Genomic DNA, 19652 nt, shown 5'->3' on the forward strand with positions numbered 1-19652 from the left:
TTGGAGGGGGAAGGGGAGGGGGGGAGGGAGGAGGACGAAGGCGATGGGGCCTCGAGTTATACGAGGACGCGCTCGGTCGCTTCAGCTCGAGGAACGGCGCGGCTGTGCTTGGGTTGGGTTGAGACGGGTCAACTCCACGTCGGTTCATTCGTGACTGCTGGATCTGAGGTTTGAATCGCCGGCTAAGATGTTTAGCGGCAGAGCTGCCGCTACGGTGTTTAGCGGGTTATAGCCGGCATTTAGCAGGCTATAGCCGGCTTTAGCGGGCTAATTGTCATAGCGTTTGGTCTTTCTAGAAGCTATAGCCGTCTATAGCGGAAGCTATAGCCGGCTATTTAAAACCTTGATCTGAACTAGACATCCTCCGGGCCGGGTAGGGTTCGGGTCGGGCCAAAAAAAGCCTGGTGTTGTTTCTAGCGGCCCGTGCCCGACCCAACCCGGTGGCCGGGCCGTAAAATTGAGCCCGCACCCGACCCGACAGCCAGTCGGGTTGGGTCGGGTTCGGGTCGGGTCGGGTCGGGCCGGGCCTATGTAAAATGTCGGGTTCCTTCGGGTTTTTCGGGTTTCTGGTCAAAATTTTTAGCCCGTGCCCGGCCCGTCAGTCATACCGGGTCAAAAATTTTGACCCGAGCCCGCCCATCAAACTCTTTGGGTCGGGTCGGGTCGGGCTATTTTCGAGCGGGTTGGGTCGGGTCTGTCGGGTCGGGCAGCCCATGCCCAGGTCTAATCTGAACCAGTGGCTGGCTTGCTGTCGAAGAGTTAAGCAGTGGGTTTGGACCGGTTGGAACGCAAAAAATTTTGCGAAAAAATCTTACTAATTTGAAGTACTAAATAAAGTCTATTTAAAAAACTTTTTGTACAAATGGGTTGTAAATCGCGAGACGAATCTAACGATGCTAAATAATTCATGATTAATCCATAATTAGCGAATGGTTACTGTAGCATCACTGTTGCAAATCATAGATTAAGTAGGCTCATTAGATTCATCTCGCGATTTACAGCCATCTATGCAAAAAGTTTTGTAAATAGACTTTATTTAGTGCATGTGTCGAAACATTCGATATTACGTTTTTTTGCGTTTACGGGGTTTGTGGGGTGGGAACTAAACAGGGCCTTGGTAAAATTTGGCCAAAAGGTACAGAAATTCATGCAATTTTGCAGTGGTGTCCTTTCGATTTGCCCATATTAATGCTGAGGAATTTCTTGTTCTTCTTTCTTTTTAGAGAACGCGTCTAAACGTGTATTTTATTGAGAGGAAAACAACGACTAGCCAATGCCGGCAACTCGCCAAAGATGTACATCTCAATAAATCACATTGTGATCATGGTGCGACCAGAGCTCTGACCTAAAGCTACTAGCAACGGGTTCAAATGAGTGAACCTCGACTAAACCCAAGCGCCTGCCTCAATGGTTATAGCATAGAACAGCTCACTATTTGATCTTGTTTGTCTGTCAAAAACTCTTCTTCTTCTAGTTTTGCGTAGCTTCTTTTTGCAAGGCTTGCTAATGTATCCCTTCTCTTTTTAAAAAGAATGCTAAATGGCTGATGGTTGAATACATGTATGCATAGGTAAAGAGTGAAATATTGAGTTTAGTTGAGTAACAAGGTATCGGGGCACAATCCAAATTGTAACACCTGATTTGTTTTTTCTTTCAGGATTTAGATGGTTCTTTATCAACTTGATTTAAGAAAGTTCTTTATTGAAAAACAGTTATGCTATCATCCATAGTCTATTATTTGACAATCTGGTATGCATCGCATGAAGCTTTATTGACACTCTTGGCTGTTGCGGCTTCTTCTTCTTGTTTGACGAACCTATGGCTAAGTATGAGAATAAAGAGCACTCGTTAGGTGCTGATGGAAGGTAAGACGTATGCAAGTAGGGGTGGTAATGGGCCATGGCCGTAGTGGTCTCTTCACAGCCCAACAAAGCCATTAAATTATTTAGCTCAAAATTGCATAAGATTAGAGCCCGATCCTTTTAGGGTCCGTCCTTAGATTTTCTAGTTCAAAATCTCGAACCCTTTACCACCCCTATATGCAAGTGAGGCACTGTTGCTTCTTGCATCCATCATATAAGAAGATTGGTAAGTACAAAAAAAATATAAATGATGTAGCAAGTTCCCTATGTGCAATTAAGCAATTGGATAGGAATGGCTACTGTATCTCTAAAGGAAAAGGTACTGTCATTGCATATAGCGGGCATTGAAATTCAGCTGGAGCCCTGAGGTTTTTTAGCCTAGCCTAGCCTAGGCCTCAAATATTGAGTCAAGACACATATCACTACTGTCATCAGCTTGAGTGCTTGACGACACCTGTTCTTTATATAGCTAGACGCAAAGCTATGACAGAGCAGTGGGCAGTGGCATGATTCCTTCTTCTTTTTTGAGTGGAGAGGAGTGGCCTATTTTCCTTTCTCGATTTCCATGAAAGATGAAGCAGCCGGCAAATTAGAAGAGGATAGATAAACGTGGATGTCTGGGCTCAAAGGCAGAGCAGGCTCCGAACTCTCCCAGACAAGACCTTCCTGGGTCTGGTCCGAGAACAGTGGGCTGGGCGCCAATCAAGAAGGCGGGCCACATCAATCTTACACGAGGTGGGATTTGGCCCACTGGCCACTGCGGGATAAGAGACGCCGCCGCCGGTAAACCCGCACCGCCTCTTCAGGGTCAAGCTCCCCTTGCATTGCATGCAACTTGCAGCGCTTCGGTCATTCCGGTTGCTTCAAAGCTTCATCCTCTCGCTACGGCGAGGCCGGTAGCCACCCGCCGGCTCTCCTCCGACCTAGGGGTGGGCATTTAAAACCCGAAAAAACCGAACCGAATAGACCGAAATGTCGGTCTATTCGGGTTCTCGGGTTCGGGTTCGGTCCACACTTATGGTTTAATTCGGGGTACGGGTTAGGGTTCGGTTCCTAGCCTCCAAAACCCGAATAGACCGAATAACCCGAAATTCATTCAAACTCTTGATATGCCATGATATCTTATGTGATTTTTGAACTTATTAGCTAATAGTTGTTATCTCATCTTAATATTTGTATGTCTATTTCATTATGCTATTTTTTCATAGTTACTTATCGCTATTACTCGTACTTCTATTTAACTATTCATTGCATATATTTTGATGGAAGATGAGGGTGTGTTTATTATTCGGTTAATTCGGTGGACCGAATAGACCGAACCGAAATATTTGGTCTATTTGGGTTCGGTTCCTAATTTTGTCTTTAAAATTTTGGTTCTCATTTTTTGAAACCCGAAATTCGCAAAACCCGAATAGACCGAACCGAAATACCCGAATATACCGAATGCCCACCCCTACTCCGACCGGTGCGCGGGGACGGAAACAAACACTCCGTTCGGCAGCCAGCTCTAGCTCCAGCCAACAATATTTTTCTCACACCACTCCAATCACCAACTCCAATTCCAGCCAACTCAACAGTATTTTTCTTTCACACTATTTCAACTCCAGTCTTCAGCTCCACAAACACAGTGATAATAGCTCCCGGTGATTCGCCGTGCCGATCGAGTCTCCTGACGCGCCTGACGCGTGGCGATACCCTCTGATATGCTTCTCGTCGTCCCGTCTCGTTCGCCAGCGCGCGCCGAGACGTCGTGATGACACCGGAAGGCAACGGCCTGGAGATCCGGCGAGGACTAGCATCCATCCGAGCTCCGAATCATGGGCGTTTCGGGTCACCCGACTGATTGAGTTTTCTGAACTGAAAGTTCCTTACAAGATTGCCTAACCTCGGTTATGTCACGCTGAAAAATACGTTCCATAGATATAGAGTATCTGCTGGATTTAACAAGATAGATGCGTCTCTGACTGTACCAAGCGAGTCAATTAGAAATGCAAGTTATATACATTTTGAGTTATTAGAGCAATGACAGTTATCGGATCGTGCTCTAGTCTAAGAAGGGGAGGTGGTAAATTAGACAACTTAAAATCTAGACATATGGCTCCGACTAAATTACACAATATTAAACTAAAACATGCTATCTATATGTGCAACTATGGTTGTTCTAGTGTGAAATCCCTATCCCAAAAGAATTTAGCAACCTATAGTCTTTCCTATCAAGAAACTACTCTATGAAAGTAAAGGCATACAAGAATTGCTAGTATGAAATGCGGAAACGTAAAGAGCGGGATAGGAGGAAGCAAACTCTCAACGCGGGTGTTTATCCCGTGGTTCGGTTCCACAAAGGCACACCTACATTCACGTTGTTGAAGCACTCACTAAGAGTATTGATTCTCGGTAACCAAGTCTCTTCCGCGGACTCAACCACGGTGTCGGTATTTACCGCCAAGGCTGCTCAGGGATACCCTTAGCAGTAGGGTTTATAGGTAGGGATCGACGGCTCTGGAACTTGATGGTGCAAGTAACACAAAGATTTAGACAGTTTCGGGCCGCGAGTTGCGTAATACCCTACGTCCTATGTGGTGGTTTGTATTGTCTTAGGTGTAGATGTCTTTCGAGGGGGTCCCTGCCCGCCCTTATATATCCGGGGAGACAGAGTTACATGGAAAGTCCTAGCCGAGTACAGTTGGAGTCCTTCTACAACATGATCGGGTAGTTTCCTTGTACTGCAGCTAGTTCTACGCCTATTCGGGTAGTTATAAAAGAGGTAAGGTATATCCATGAGCTATCCCTTACTCTAGAACATTCTATGCCTATGAGCAGTCCCGCTGTCCCGGGTCTGACACACGGTCACCTTGATCCCGATTTCCACTAAGAAGCTTGTCCACGAAGGATGGGGGTCTCCACGTCCCCCGCACAAGGTCGTCCACGCCGCTTCACACCAAATCGGAGGATTATTGACGTGCCAGCGAGCCACCAATGTTCCAAGGGACCGACACACCAAAATCTTTTTGTTGGTTCACTCAAGAACCAGTCACAAGACACAGCACCTTACTTGCTCACTCACTCAAGAGCTAATCTAGCACTTACAATCACAAAGCTAGTGTTAAACCTAAGGATTTGATCAATGAGCACTTGGGTAGGCTTGGAGGGTTTTTTGGATGTGGATGAGGCTTGTAGTAACTCCAACAATCTTCAAATGGCCGGGCGAGTCCATATATATAGGCCACCAAGTCCATAGAGCCGTTAAGAGCTGTTGGCCACTTTTCTGCGAGGGCACCGGATAGACCGGTGAGGGGGCACTCACGGCTCGTCAGTAGCCGTTGGCCTTTTGACAGCCGACGTGGCTATCACCGGTTAGACCTGTGCCTTGTCACCGGTTCATCCGATGCAGCTTCTCTCCCTTGCAGCTGACGTGGCTATGCACTGGTGCATTACTCTGGTGACCACCGGTGTATCCGGTGCTGAAGAAACTTTCTTTTTGGCCCTTGACATGCTCTCTGGTACAAAGCATGATGCTTGTACCGGCGCTTCAACTTGGCATCACCGGTGCATCCGATGTCACATGATGTTGGCACCGTACTTGCAAATTGCTCCGGTGCTAGAGCACCGGTGCATCCGAAGCCTGCCGGTTAGACCGGTGCTGCCTCACCGGTTTATCCGGTGCTACTGTCTTCTGCATAACTCGTCCAATTCACCATTTCTTTGAGTTCTTTCTTCGTGTTTTGTCTTGCTTGGCCTTTTTACTTCATCCCTGAGATCTATTAATGTTCACTTAACAAACTCATTAGTCCCATTGATTGCGTTGCTACTCAATCACTAAAATCACAAAACAATGGCCTAATGTGACCATTTTCCTTACAAGCAACCCAGAAAGTTGATAAAATGAACTAGAATAGTATTCTACACAAATACTTTGGCAGGGCAAATGAATTAGTATATCATGCCATTGTAATTAATTAGTCAACCAAAAACTACTTTTAGGTACCCACTTGCATTCTTACCGCAAATGGAGTATGTTTTCAGCTGCTATACTAGCTGCGGGATACAGGAAATAAAAAACGCATCCTTTTGAGAAAATCAGAAGCGAGGAGCAATGGTTCAGAAATCCCAGTTGGCCATTACAGGCATCTAACGACCGAATGCATGGTTTCCAGATTAACTTCCAAATCACCGTCATTAAGATAGTATAGTATCGCGTACACAGGGTCAACTGCCACTTGAGTAGATATGCATGCAGCCACACAACATCAGCTAAACAATTAATCACCAGCGAGGCCAGCGATAAATTAACACAACCATTTCTCTCGTCCATCCTCGCAAGAAACTCTCGGCCAATCCGGAGTAATAATAACCGAGTTCAAGTTGAACAGTTGATACACAAAAGCCAGTTTATATAGTCAAGTTCAGTCGACAACAAGCAAAGCACAAACCATCGTATGAATATAGGAACAAACTATACCTGCATCCACGTCAAGATCGTTATAAATCTACTTGCTTATTGTGTGGATCAAATATTTTTCTTGAAATATGTACTGTACTTTTACAGCACCCACATCAAGATACTGTTGTCCCCAAGCAACGACGACCTAACTAATTTCATCGTTATCGCATTACAGTCAAATCAAGGTACTCCACTATTCTCTTCTCCCCAAGCAATTCAACGACGACCTAATTAAAACAAGTATTTCACATGGGTTTAGTTTTCATTTACACCCAAGCAAATTGCCTATAAATACAACACGGCGGTGCAATAATAAGCAGATACAAAGCAGCAGCCTACATACTCTAGTGCAGTAGTGCGTAAGGAAGGATAGGACTAGGAGCAAGCGAATGGAAGAAGGCATCAAAGAGGGTGAGCCGAAGAAAGCATCTGGAGCAACCGCAGCCGACCAGGCCGAGCTAGATGGGCACGACGACCGTGGGGCGCACGGAGGACGCGACGTTCAAGGGCATCGGCGACGTGCTCAAGCTGCTGCCCACGGCGACGGTGATCGTGTACCAGGTGCTCAACCCGATCGTGACCAACGCCGGCGAGTGCCACGTCGGGTACAAGATCGCCACGGGGATCCTCATCGGGCTCTGCGGCTTCTTCTGCGCCTTCTCCACCTTCACCGACAGCTACGTGGGCGCCGACGGCAAGGTCAAGTACGGCCTCGTGACGCCCCGGGGCCTCCTTCCCTTCGCCGAAAGCGGCGCCGCCGCCGCCGCCGGGGGGACGGACTTCTCCAAGTGCCGGCTGCGGTTCTCCGACTTCGTGCACGCGGCCTTCGCCGTGGCCGTGTTCGCGGCGGTGGCGCTGCTCGCCGACGCCAACACGGTGGCGTGCTTCTACCCGTCGCTCAAGGAACAGCAGAAGAAGGTGGTCATGGCGCTGCCCATCGTCGTCGGCGCCGTCTCCGGCGTTGTCTTCATCGTGTTCCCCTCCATGCGCCACGGCATCGGTTACCCGCCCGAGACGAGCCCGCCGGCGTCGCAGTAGGGGTCGGTCGACCTTGGAGCCAGCTCGATTGGTTTTGCGAGCATCTGTTTTGCATGATTGCATCATTTGTATAGTGTTGTTGCTTAATTTGGTATTTATTTGTACGTGCTCGTGCGGTGTGGACATATGGCGATCAATACATGTGATGTTTTTTTGGCACACACCTACCTGGCTGCTACATGCATCTATTCATCTATTTTCTCCAAAATCCCAGTAGCGGTCAAGAACTTCAATTTATTTAATTTGCCGCGTTTCAATTTTCTACGATTTTTATCCATTTGAACATCCTTTTGGCGAGTTGGGTTCAATCCTAGCTCGCTTTTATTTACAGCATGCGTATGCTTTGCGTTCCTGCGGTGGTATATGTAGCGTGTGGGTGTGCATTTTCCATATAATCTAGGGGTGTTAATTTATGACTCTTAAGTGCCTCTCCAACCCTATTTAATTTAAATTTTGTATTACTTTTTCAAAATAAAATCTCATTTTTATCCGAAAAAAATAAAATCAGATTTTTAAAAAAATTATAAAAATTTAAATTCAAGAGAGTTGGAGGAGCATCTAAAAATTACTATTTAACACCCCTAATATAATCCGAAGGAAAAATTGCTATTTTTTCCATACCAAGAGATACAGAAACGAGCGCATGAAAGATTCGGCAACATTACAGCACAATGTTTCTAAAAAACCACATGAGACCAGCGCAAAGTTTTTTTAATCTGAGAATCCTTATATTTCCTTTTGAAACTTTAAATATATAATTGATCATTTTTCCTTTCCAGTCCAAAGCCCACATTACGAAGCCGTAGCCTATGGACCCATTGGGCTTTGGTATGCCAGACCACCAGACCGAAACCAATCCGTCGGTCGGCCCAGGCCCAAGCACGGTGTTTTTTTTCATTTTTATATTTTTCAAAATCGTTTTTTACAGAAATATATTTTCGGTTTCACAATTTACAGATTTATACCCCTGGCCCCTACCGCCTACCGCCTGGCAGGGGGCGGCAGGCTCACCCTCCAATATAAAAGCCGAGGTCCCCCACCTGCATTTACAGCAAACAACATCCATAGAGGGAAAAATGAGAGACGTAGGGTGAGGGAGGGAGTTGCAACAGCGAAGCCCTGCCGGATTTTGGATCCGAACTGCAGGTAACCAATATTTCTCAACTTTATCATTCTATTTTTTTGTATTTTTAATTCTATAATTAGTGTTTTTTATAATTGTAACCGTTTAGGGTTCGGATTAGTAGTTATAATTGAAGCCGTAACATGATTTTATAATCTGGTTTAATTAAAATTAAGTCTTTGGATGGCCAGATATGTGGAGCAAGGCGGAGTCTTTTATAAATGTAATATGTTATGTGGTATTTTGTGGCTCCACCTTGCTCGACATATCTGGCCATCCAAAGACTTAATTTTAATTAAACTAGTTTCTAAAACCATGGTACGACTTCAATTATAACTACTAATTCGAACCCTAAGCGGTTACAATTATAAAAAACACTAATTATAGAATTAAAATACAAAAAATTAGAATGACAAAGTTGAGAAATATTAGTTAACTGCGGTTCGGATCCAAAATCCGGCAGGGCTTCGCTGTTGCAACTCTCTCCCTCACCCCACGTCTCTCCTTTTCCTCTCTATGGATGTTGTTTGCTGCAAATGTAGGTGGGAGATCTCGGCTTTTATATTGGGGGAGCCTGCCGCCCCCTGCCGGGCGGTAGGGGCTTTTAATAAGCCCCTACCGCCCTGAGGGGGGCCCGGCCGCCCGACGGGGGGCGGCAGGGGTATAAATCTGTAAATTGTGAAACCGAAAATATATTTTTGTAAAAAAACGATTTTAAAAAATATAAAAATGAAAAAAAAACGCCCCAAACACGCGGCTGCGGTTCGTGTCTGCGTGCGTGTGCAGGACTCACCCCGCGCATCCCCTTCTGGTCCGGAGCTCGCCCACGCAGCCGCTCCTCTCCGTCTCTCTCTCTCTCCCACGCCCCTCCTCTCTCTTCCCCTCCCCGATCTCCCCCAATCCGACCAGACCAACAGGCACCTTCGACTTGAGCGGAGCAGGCGAGGCGGAGGCGGAGATGGCGCTTCGACGGGCGCTCCTCAGATCGGCCGAGATCTCCCCCGACCGCAAGGTTCGATCCCCTCTGTCCTCTGTATCCACCCATATCCCCCGGTTGGATCCCACTGCCGGGAGATGTGAAATCCGGCGCGAGAGTCGGACCGCGGGAGGGCGTTTAAGTCGTATCCTCAGACTCTCAGAGGGTTGTAGGTTTCAGCCGTGGAGGGTGGGGGAGGGTTCCAACAGCTGCTGTATTTGCACATGGCGACCAAATGAATCTCTTCCCGTGTAGCGGCGTGCTAGATTACTAGTGATTGGAAGTGGGCGAAAGGTTGAGGTAGGGCTTGGAGTGGAGAGTGGAGGCAGCATTTTTTTCCTCTTTTTTCTGGGGTGCTGGGGCGCTTGAAGTGGAACAGTGGAGCTCTTCCCTTTTTTTCTGGGAGACACTGCTGATTCAGATTTCAAGAGGATATATTTCAATGTTAGTTCATGATTAGTCGGCCAATGTTGTAAATCGCTTCCACTGGACCATGACATGTTCAATTGTGAACTCAGAGTCCGAACCTGAGCATGCTATTCTACTTTGCCTATGCCATTGCTGATGGAAATTTTTGCTAATGCTTACTCTTGATCCAAAATCCAAGCGATGACTACACCTATGTCCTGTGTGTGCATTCCTTTGTTATTTGCTATTTTTGTTCTTCAATAGCATAGTGCCCGTGCGTTGCTACGGGTAATATAATAGATCTACATAATAGCAAGTATACACGTACGTTGCAACAGATTCACGAGGATTAGATATAAGTAGCACAACATATGAACGTGAGCAAATTTTTAAGTGCATACCTTAATGCTTTAGAATGTTATAAAAAATAAACATATTTTATACAATTTTTTTTAATCTGAATCAGATGAGTTGTACAAAGGATTTATCATGGCGATAGATTTTTTACTCAGAGCATTGCGTCTTTTCACACGGCATGCTTTTTTTTGCTTGCTTTTGCTCAGATGTCATATTTGCATATAGCAATCTCTGACGAGCACGTATCGCTTGTCTCTGCTCGGGTGTTAAATTTGCATAACGTGCTCTATCATTTGTACGTCTTGCTAACCTTGGTCAGGTATTGGTTAAACCTCTAGGAATAACTGAGAATGCCATACTAAGTTGAACTTGAAGATGATAGTTTCGCATCCTTAGACTGGCCACTGGTTCTGGAAGCAAAAAAACTTTCATGTCTTAATCCATCTTTTTTTGTTGTTAGTATTTCATTCATAACTTTGGGCTATGCCTCAGAAACTCATCTAGTATGTAGCAGATAGTGAAGGTTGTTACCTCTTATGTGGATAAATATGTTGGGATAGACTTGTAGGATCATTTAAAATGCTTATTTGTAATGACCGAGAAGTTGTATTTTGTATCTGTAGATTTTTATTGAATTGGTTGTCAGGCCTTTGTTGGCACCTGGTAGACATAATGTAACCCCTAAGTATATAAACATAATCAGATGTCATGTGGCATGGTTGCACCTTCATTTCTTGTACGGAACACCTGAGATCTTGAAATCTTACAATGAATTTCACTGTTTCCTGTCCGTTTTCTCCTGATTCATGAACAGCCACTCCATGTAGAAAATGGTAATTTTTTGCTATGGCGCCCCCTTTTTAACCACTTTGTGATTTTTCTTCTTCTTTCAATTTACTCCACACTACATATACTGGAGGCACCAGTATAAAAATTATGATTTCATTGTCACACCTTCATCATGGTGTCCCATTTTATCAAATACCAACACCAGTTTGGTCACTCGGGAAATTAAACTATCTATGGATATATTTATTTGTGGAGAGTGTAGAAGCACTTGTGTTTTTATTAATTGTGTACCGTTGAATTATGATTCATTGGCATGGCCCTAACTTTTAATTTTCTTTTCAGGCTGCAATTGAGTATTTTCATTCATTATCAAGGGCACAGCCTGCTCGTTCTCTCAATGGTGCTGGCCTTTGCCCTGCTAGCAGATCATTTAGTACCCAGGCTGCTACTACATCAAGCACACCACAGCCTCCACCACCACCTCCCCCTCCAGAGAAGACTCACTTCGGTGGCCTCAAAGATGAAGACCGCATTTTTACTAACCTCTATGGTCTGCATGACCCTTTTCTGAAAGGTGCAATGAAGAGGGGTGACTGGCATAGGACCAAGGATTTGGTGATTAAGGGGGCAGACTGGATAGTTAATGAAATGAAGAAATCAGGCCTTCGGGGACGTGGAGGTGCAGGTTTCCCCTCTGGTCTCAAATGGTCCTTTATGCCCAAGGTTTCAGATGGACGTCCTTCATATCTTGTTGTTAATGCTGATGAGAGTGAGCCCGGAACTTGCAAAGATAGAGAAATCATGCGTCATGACCCCCACAAACTTCTGGAAGGATGCCTTATTGCTGGAGTTGGAATGAGGGCATCCGCTGCTTACATCTACATTAGAGGTGAATACGTGAACGAGCGTCTCAACCTTGAGAAAGCCCGGCAGGAAGCATATGCAGCTGGACTTCTTGGTAAGAATGCTTGCGGATCTGGTTATGATTTTGATGTGCATATTCATTTTGGTGCTGGTGCGTACATCTGTGGTGAAGAGACTGCCCTACTGGAGAGCCTTGAAGGGAAGCAGGGCAAACCTAGGCTGAAGCCGCCTTTCCCAGCCAATGCAGGGCTTTATGGCTGCCCCACTACTGTGACAAATGTTGAAACTGTGGCTGTATCCCCAACAATTCTTCGGCGTGGTCCAGAATGGTTTGCAAGCTTTGGGCGCAAGAACAACTCTGGAACCAAACTCTTCTGCATCTCAGGGCATGTGAACAAACCTTGCACCGTGGAGGAGGAAATGAGCATACCTCTGAAGGAGTTGCTCGAGAGGCACTGTGGAGGTGTGAGGGGAGGATGGGACAACCTGCTTGCAGTTATTCCTGGTGGTTCATCTGTTCCCCTTTTACCAAAACACATATGTGATGATGTGTTGATGGACTATGATGCACTGAAGGCTGTGCAGTCTGGATTGGGTACTGCAGCGGTCATCGTGATGGACAAATCTACGGATGTTGTTGATGCAATTGCTAGGCTGTCATACTTCTACAAGCATGAGAGTTGCGGGCAGTGCACGCCTTGCAGGGAGGGAACACCCTGGCTGTGGATGATCATGGAGAGGCTCAAGGTTGGTAATGCGAAGCTGGAGGAAATCGATATGCTTCAGGAGGTCACAAAGCAAATCGAAGGACATACTATCTGTGCCCTTGGGGATGCTGCAGCATGGCCTGTGCAGGGGCTTATCAGGCACTTCAGGCCGGAGTTGGAAAGGAGGATCCGTGAGCGAGCTGAAAGGGAGCTGCTGGCGGCTTCTGCTTGATACGCCAGCAATGTCGCCCCTGTACTAGTTTCCTGATTTCTTTACTTAAATAATGCGAACTGGAGGAGCTCATTTGTATGTAAGGAAATGCAGCTTTCTTGATTTCTTTAAACCTTCACATGGATGTTTATTTGATGCGCTCAAGCAGCTGGTGAATTTTGATGGACTAGATAAGGGTTTCAAAGTAGAAACAAAACAAACGTGATCATTTTACCGTGTATGCCACATGATCCATCATAATGTTATTGTGGATGTGTATGTCTACCTGTTTTTCTCTCAATTATTTTGTCTCTTAGTATTGAACTATGGTTATGATAGGATGATCTCGTAATTTGAGCTAGGTGTTTGAAATCATGGGACTTATATTTGCATCTAATACACCAGCATCACTCATTCACCTGCATGGCATGCGGCATGCAACCATGATGTGACCAGTGCCCCGGCCATGCACGTTCCATGGCCTGTCGTTGAGGGGTGGTTGGCTGGTTGCGGTATTAACATGCACTGATGCACACGATCCTGACCTGGTGGGTTATACCACTGTTAGCTGTAGGTGTGTCCATCAGCTCCTACAGCGTATCGTATTCAGTTGTTGTCAGGATCAGACAGGCTATGGGATAGAGCATGCTGGTGACCTTACAGAGTTTTCTCGCTTAAGATATCTGAGCTGGAGCGAAGTGGGAACCAAAAAGAAAAAAGAAAAAAAAGAAATGCTGAATGGGCTATTGCCAGTAGTCTGAAAACAAAGTGCTTTTTGAGCATGGTGACATCCTGGGCCCTGTTCGGCCTGGATATATATACCCTCGAAAAGATTATGAGCCATAGTAACTGTTTTTGCCTGACGATGACGCCAAACCTGTTCCAGGCTCCAGCTTCTCTTGGTCGATGCATTATTTTCAGACATATTTAGAGAATATACCTTTTCTTTTGAAAATAAGATGAATCATTTTCCTATGAAGTTGGAGCCGTGAAGTATAACTTACTACTGCTAATGCAAGCAGTTCACTTTTACGGCAATCAGGTGTGCTGCAATGCCTTCAACATTAGAGAACTTCCACCTGAAGTCACTTTGAATCTAGCAACATACGCAAAGACGGCAACCAACAGAAGGGGAACCTGGCTAAAATACGTTGCTTCCACTTCTTGGTCACACACAACAGCAGCCATCGCAACCTGGCTTCTTCAGACTTACTCCAACGACCATAGCTGTATACACAATTCCAAGCAACCCACATCACCCGGCAAAAGAAAAAGAATCCAAAGAACTAAGACCCAACAAAAATAAAAAATCATTTAGCACCCCATATCCCTTTTCTTGAGCTCCTCTTGTTCGCCCTGACTACTCTCTGTTTGCGGTTCACGGTTTCGGTGTCGTTTTCTTTGATCTGAGGTATGGTTACATCGACCCTGACGATGTGATGATCCGATGTTCCTTTGGAAGAGATGACCGTGTAGGATCCAGGCACGAACTTGTAGGGGGAGTTTGGCGATGCCAGGATGTAGTCCACCCTCGTGCCGTACTTGCAAGTCCCCTGCACGTCTGAAACCCATCCATCACAAGGTATGTTCAGATAACAGAAAATGAAACAGACGGAACTGAAGGGAGGTTCAGGTACATTTCACAAAGTAACTGAACTGAGATTGTCTTAGATCTACCTTGCCCTTTGGCCACAACCACGACAGCTTCGCATTCTCCGGCAAAGTCCTTGGCGTCGACGTACTGCTTCCCCTTGAGGTACTTCATCACCTCCACTTTCGGCGTCGGCTTGCCGATCTCCTCGTAGTACTGCAAAGCCGTCGGTAATGGTCACAACATCCATCTCGGTCGCAAGAACATCACATGATCGCTGAGCACGACAATGTCTCACCTTGACGATGTCCTCCCAGCGCTCGGCGGAGTAGTCGGTGCCGTCGAGCGCGTTGAGGCCGCCGGCGAGGATGTGCGGCCCGTCGCCGGAGCGGATGATCGCGTCCACCTGCTTCATCCTCCACCCCTCGTCGAGGTGGTCGAGGTGCGTGCAGTGGAAGTTGATCTCCCCAGCCTCCGGCACCTCGATCGTGGCGCGCAGCACGTTCCTGCAACCAACCACGCGCATCGCGCTCGCTCAGTTCCTTTCGGAAAGGAAACTATCTGTCAATCACTCGAATCAACAGGGAAAATGATCGCGGATCACGTTCCGGGGGCAGGTCATTTATGCTCGGACAGCGAGGGAACGATCGCCATGTTGCTTTCGGCGAAGTTCGCTTGCTGCTTCGGAAGCTCATCCGTACAGAGGTGACGGGTGACAGTTTTCTGTGTGACCATAAATTGTGCAGCACGAGTAGTTTATGCCTTATTATGCCTATGGTCCCTGAAAGGATTCTTCACACGACAGGAAGGTAGCATTACTGTTGAAGAATCTTGATGTGTTTTTTTAATGGAAAATCCAAGATTACTACAGTTTCAAAACTCTATCTACATTTCTAAACTCTAATGCATTATCGAAAGAGCAACTTATATATAAAAAACAAAATAAAACAAAAACAAAAACAAAACAAGACACACAGATTGATTCTGGATGGGATCCAACGGTTGGGTGACTTACGCAAATACAAAATTTAAGTCACTTTAAAAGAGTAAATCCCATTATATATAATCTCGCCAATCAGTACTTAAGAGTATATGCGTATCAATATATCGTTGGAAAATCAAGATTGTTCGAAGTTGGACAGCTAGCCATTTATAACGGATCGGGGGGGGGGGGGATGCAGACACTGTTCCGGCCATTATTAATTTATAACTTGCAAACAAGCGTTCCGCAATAACTCCTTCCGGCTCCTCGCATGGGCAACGGGGGTTCCTATCCGGAGGCCCTTGCCCAGGGAGTTGTCTCGCCCAGAAAGGCCCTGCCCAGCTACCAGTTCCCTGACGGCGACCACTCGGCCGCAGCGAGATCGCTCACAGGACGGCAAAAACTTCCCCTTTCTCCAATGATCCCAACGCTGTCACGAAGATGCCTTCTTCTACCTCTCGCTTGCTTCCCCTTCCCTTCAACACACCAGCACCTGCAGCATCTAGTGAGTAGCGAGCACCTAACACTCTAACCGTCTGCACCGGTGGCGTCTATCTAATCCTTTCCGATGATAATCAGCGTTGCCATTGCTACTGTTCCTAGTCCAGTAGGCTGTAGGGCTAAAGCTAGGGTTGATATAAAAGCTGTGGGGACGCTGGTCCGAGACGCGCATTTGCCTTTGGATTATGGGGACCCGCAAAAGCTTCGCCGATCCCTGTGGTTTTCAGGTTGTGACAATGGGGGCAGCTCACCTAATCCTTTTTTCTAGCCCGGTAGCAGCTGGAATTCAGCATGTTATCCGCCATACTTACTCCGTAAGCATCTTGCCGCTTGTCCGTAGCGCCGCGCCTGGAACTAAACGCTCCAAACCCCCAAGCCGTCACCATTATGCACCTCACTAATCGGTGGGCAGGTAAAGCTAGCTAGGTGATGAGTACTCCACAGAAATTGGACAAGAGCTTTGCGGGGTTACCAGTTCAGTTACAAGACAACGCAATGCAACATGGCGGCGCTTGGGGCAGTTACTGTTCGACTGGAACCGGCAGCAGCAGCTTCTCCTACGGCTGATGACGGCTGCCATTCCTCTCTCTCTCTCTCTCTCTCTCTCTCTCTCTGTGTGTGTGGCGACAGGCAGTGCCGACGAGTTCGAGACACTGGCATGGTGGGGCTGGCTCTGACACGTGATGTGTCACGCGTCACGGGGGGCGGTCGGGCAAAGTGGTACGGGGTGTTATTTGATTGTTACAGCGAGGGCGTCGAGAACTGGATAGAACAATCAGGCTGCGACAGGACGGGGCACTAATCCAGCTCTGAATCCCATGTTGGTGCTGTGCGCTACTCCTATTTTCTGACGGCTTCAGAAACTGACAGGCCCCAACGAGTAGTGAAACTGAAACGATCGAGAGATGATTCAACATTCAACCAGCTTTATTTAGAATGCGGTAGTGCGCGTGCCGAATGTTTAATGTGAAATTAGTGGAGATTAATTACTGCTTGTTTGTTGTGCGTGGTAAATGGAATTCCTGAGCGTGGGAACTCCATTGAAGCGCATGCAGGAGCTGGTTGGTAAGCTTAGGACAGTGCAGTGATGGGGAGGGGGGAGGCGGGGACTGACCGGAAGTCGGATTGGTCGGCGACGCGGTGCGCCTTCCAGCGCTTGATGGGCCAGCGGGAGAGCACGGCGTTGCCGTACTCGGGCGCCCAGCTCTCGGCGAAGACGTAGCGCATGCCCAGGCCCTCGGCGAGCTCCGACAGCGGCCGCATCCCGCGCTCCTCCTCCGCGCGCACGTTCTGCAGCCCGATGATGTCGGCGCCCGCCTCGCGCAGCACCTCCTCCACGCTCCGCCGCCGCGGGGCCGCCGCCGCCTCCGCCTCCCGCCTCGGCGGCGGCGGTGGCTGCCTCTTGCCGCGCCAGAGCCGGCTCCGCTCCAGGGAGATCTCGTTGTCCTGGAGGTTGATGGACACGCGCGCCTTGCTCGGCGACCGCGCCAGGCTCGCCGCCGCCTGCGCCTTGAGGATGCCCTTGGGCCGCCGCCCGCTGCCCGGGCTGCCGGGGAGCGAGAGCCCGGCGCCTCGCTCCGCCCCAACCCCCGCTGCCGGCTCGGCGGCCACCGCGGGCGCCATGGAGAACATGGCCGCGTTGAACGTCGCCACGCGGATCGTCACCTCCCGCCCTGCCCCGCCCGCCGCCGCCGCGGCGCCGCCGTTGCTGCTGACGACACCGCTACACGGCGCGGCCGTGCTGGAGCCGCCGAACCGGCGCACGGCGACGCGCGCCTTGGCCGCCGGCACCGCCCCGGCGCCCGCGCCCCCACCGTGCCGCCGCCGCCGCCGGCGCGGGTGCAGGCAGTCGAAGCCGTCGAGGACGCGGCGCAGCATGTGGCCCAGCTAGCGTCGCGTTCGTCCCCTGGCCCGCCGGCCGGCCGGCGCCGCGGCGATCGACGAGCTGGGTGCAGCCGCGCAGCAGCTACCTCGCCTCGCTCGCCGGCGCGCCCAGTGGCTTTTGGGCCTCGGCCGCCCCGTAATATATCAGACGCCACGGCGACACCGACGGCTCCGGTTTCGCTTCGGCCGCGGGCTAGCGCGCGCGCGGTGGTTACACGGGAAACGCCTGTTTTCTCTCTCTCTCTCTCTTCCTCCCCCTGGCGGGCTACCATTCGTGTGCGTGTACCCTCGCGGGTCGGCCGGCGCCTGCGAGATGGATGGATCGATCGATCGATCTGGCTGCTTGCTTGGTGTGGCGCTGCCGTTTCTTGTACCCATGCGCGCGGCGCACCTACCTCTCCATGGACCATGGTATCTCGGCGTATTCTACTGCTACTATACGTCGTCACGCTACGGATCTGAAAGAGGAAATGGCATACTATACGATGGTGGCCAGAGCCGCTCCACGTGTGTTTAGCTTGGCTGCACGCGTCCGAACACCACGTCACGGGTCCTGGGGCCAAGCCTGTCACGGCCCACGGGCCGACTGGGCTGCGCGGGTTACTGTAGCGCAAGCTACTGTAGCGCCGCGGCGCTCAGCTCCGCTCCCAAACTGTAAGTAAGAGAGAGAGAGAGCCGAACCAGTTTAAATAGCCGGTCCCTGGAAAGCTAGTAACTCCGGTTCGAATTTTTTGCGCGAAGCGAGGACGAAAGCGCAAGAGAGTTATTTAGCAGGTGTGGTTTACTCAATATATAGAGTAGATCTTAGCCGTTATCTTGGGCCGGGTCGTTACAGGGGTATCAGAGCCATACTCTCGCGGGCTACTGTAGCTAGTCCCAAATTGAAAGTAGAGAGGGAGCTAGTAACTCCGGTTCGAACCTTTTGCGCGAAGCGAGGACGAAAGCACAAGAGAGTTATTTAGCAGGTGTGATTAGAGTACCCGTTATCCTGGGCCGGTTCTTACAAAGCCATTCGATCGTATTGTTTTGCGCCAAGGTTGCGTCGAGGTCAGGTCAGAGGATAATGCCCGGAGCCCACCACCAGCTGCGCAGCCCGGCCGGCTGCCACGCTCTTTTTGGAAGGGGCGGGGGCGATCAATCGCACAACACAACTGGCGCCTCCGACTCCCAAGTCTCCAACTCCAACCACCCCCACACACCACGAGCACCAGAACCCACTCCCATCCATCATCACGACAACCCCCTTCCAAACGGACGTGCAGAAACCCACACGCACCGGGCTGCCGCTTTCGATCAGTTCCGGACGCTGCCGATCCCCGTACCCCCTGCTACTGCACGACACGCCTGCCGGCCGGCCTTTTCTCCAGTCACGAGAACCGCCGTGCCAACGGACGAACAGATCACGCCGGTCACGAGCAGAGAAGACGCTGGCATGCATCTGTCGTCGTCGGGGACGGGACGGGACGGGCCGGACCTACCGGCCGGCGAGCTCGACCGGCCGCCTTCGATGTCGTCGTCATTTCCGGAGGCGGTTAGCGCCGCGCCTGACGCTGACACCAGCTGATCTCGGAGGCGATCTCGCTGAGCTCCAAGGACCGTGGTCTCTGACAGGTCCAGTACTCTACTCTACTCGCCCAGTCGTTTCTGGAATAACTGCCAGGTGAAAATCCAGCGGCCGCCAAGGCGTTGCAGCAGCAGCCCAGTTCCTAGAACTTTCATGCTGGAGCCTCACAGCCTCAGGGCCGGCCGGGGCTGACGCTGACGTTGACCTCAACCACCCGCCACCGGTTTCTCTGAAGCAAACGCAAAGCTTGCCGCCGCGTTCCGATCTCCCTCCGCAGCTTTGCATGGCCGGTAGGTGCCGTGGCCGGGTCAGAGGTCACACGACCTTTTGCCTCGTCTTTCCCGGAGCATCGGG

General features: G+C 49.2%; 2 protein-coding genes and 1 pseudogene across 3 annotated transcripts; 2 read left to right on the plus strand and 1 right to left on the minus strand.

The window, feature by feature from the left end:
* The first annotated feature begins 5649 nt into the window (after nt 1–5649).
* On the plus strand, nt 5650–7502 carry LOC120659024 (annotated as a pseudogene).
* A 1719-nt stretch (nt 7503–9221) lies between these two features.
* On the plus strand, nt 9222–13061 carry LOC120662014 (NADH dehydrogenase [ubiquinone] flavoprotein 1, mitochondrial). Its single transcript, XM_039941063.1, has 2 exons — nt 9222–9476; nt 11337–13061. The coding sequence occupies exons 1-2, from the start codon at nt 9423–9425 to the stop codon at nt 12795–12797; spliced, it is 1515 nt and encodes a 504-aa protein (XP_039796997.1). The 5' UTR covers nt 9222–9422; the 3' UTR covers nt 12798–13061.
* Nucleotides 13062–13821: 760 nt separating this feature from the next.
* On the minus strand, nt 13822–18052 carry LOC120662015. 2 transcript variants are annotated; one of them, XM_039941065.1, is made up of 4 exons: nt 16965–18052; nt 14666–14873; nt 14454–14583; nt 13822–14329 (listed from the first exon to the last, which is right to left on the minus strand). In XM_039941065.1, the coding sequence occupies exons 1-4, from the start codon at nt 17726–17728 to the stop codon at nt 14091–14093; spliced, it is 1341 nt and encodes a 446-aa protein (XP_039796999.1). In that variant the 5' UTR covers nt 17729–18052; the 3' UTR covers nt 13822–14090. The 2 variants fall into 2 exon arrangements, with proteins under 2 accessions (XP_039796999.1, XP_039796998.1); XM_039941064.1 differs by having other exon boundaries at nt 13822–14337; nt 16965–18043.
* Nucleotides 18053–19652: the final 1600 nt, after the last annotated feature.

Source organism: Panicum virgatum, chromosome 2N (genome assembly GCF_016808335.1).
Source record: "Panicum virgatum strain AP13 chromosome 2N, P.virgatum_v5, whole genome shotgun sequence".
NCBI lineage: Eukaryota > Viridiplantae > Streptophyta > Magnoliopsida > Poales > Poaceae > Panicum > Panicum virgatum.

Bases quoted from the DNA above. Each gene is read 5' to 3' on its own strand.
- LOC120662014 (XM_039941063.1), top strand. From the start codon at position 9,423: ATGGCGCTTCGACGGGCGCTCCTCAGATCGGCCGAGATCTCCCCCGAC. The intron at 9,477-11,336 runs GTTCGATCCCCT...TTTTCTTTTCAG, and splicing joins AGATCTCCCCCGACCGCAAG to GCTGCAATTGAGTATTTTCA.
- LOC120662015 (XM_039941064.1), bottom strand. From the start codon at position 17,728: ATGCTGCGCCGCGTCCTCGACGGCTTCGACTGCCTGCACCCGCGCCGG. The intron at 14,584-14,665 runs GTGAGACATTGT...ACGGCTTTGCAG, and splicing joins GCTGGGAGGACATCGTCAAG to TACTACGAGGAGATCGGCAA. The intron at 14,338-14,453 runs GTAGATCTAAGA...GATGGGTTTCAG, and splicing joins GGTTGTGGCCAAAGGGCAAG to ACGTGCAGGGGACTTGCAAG.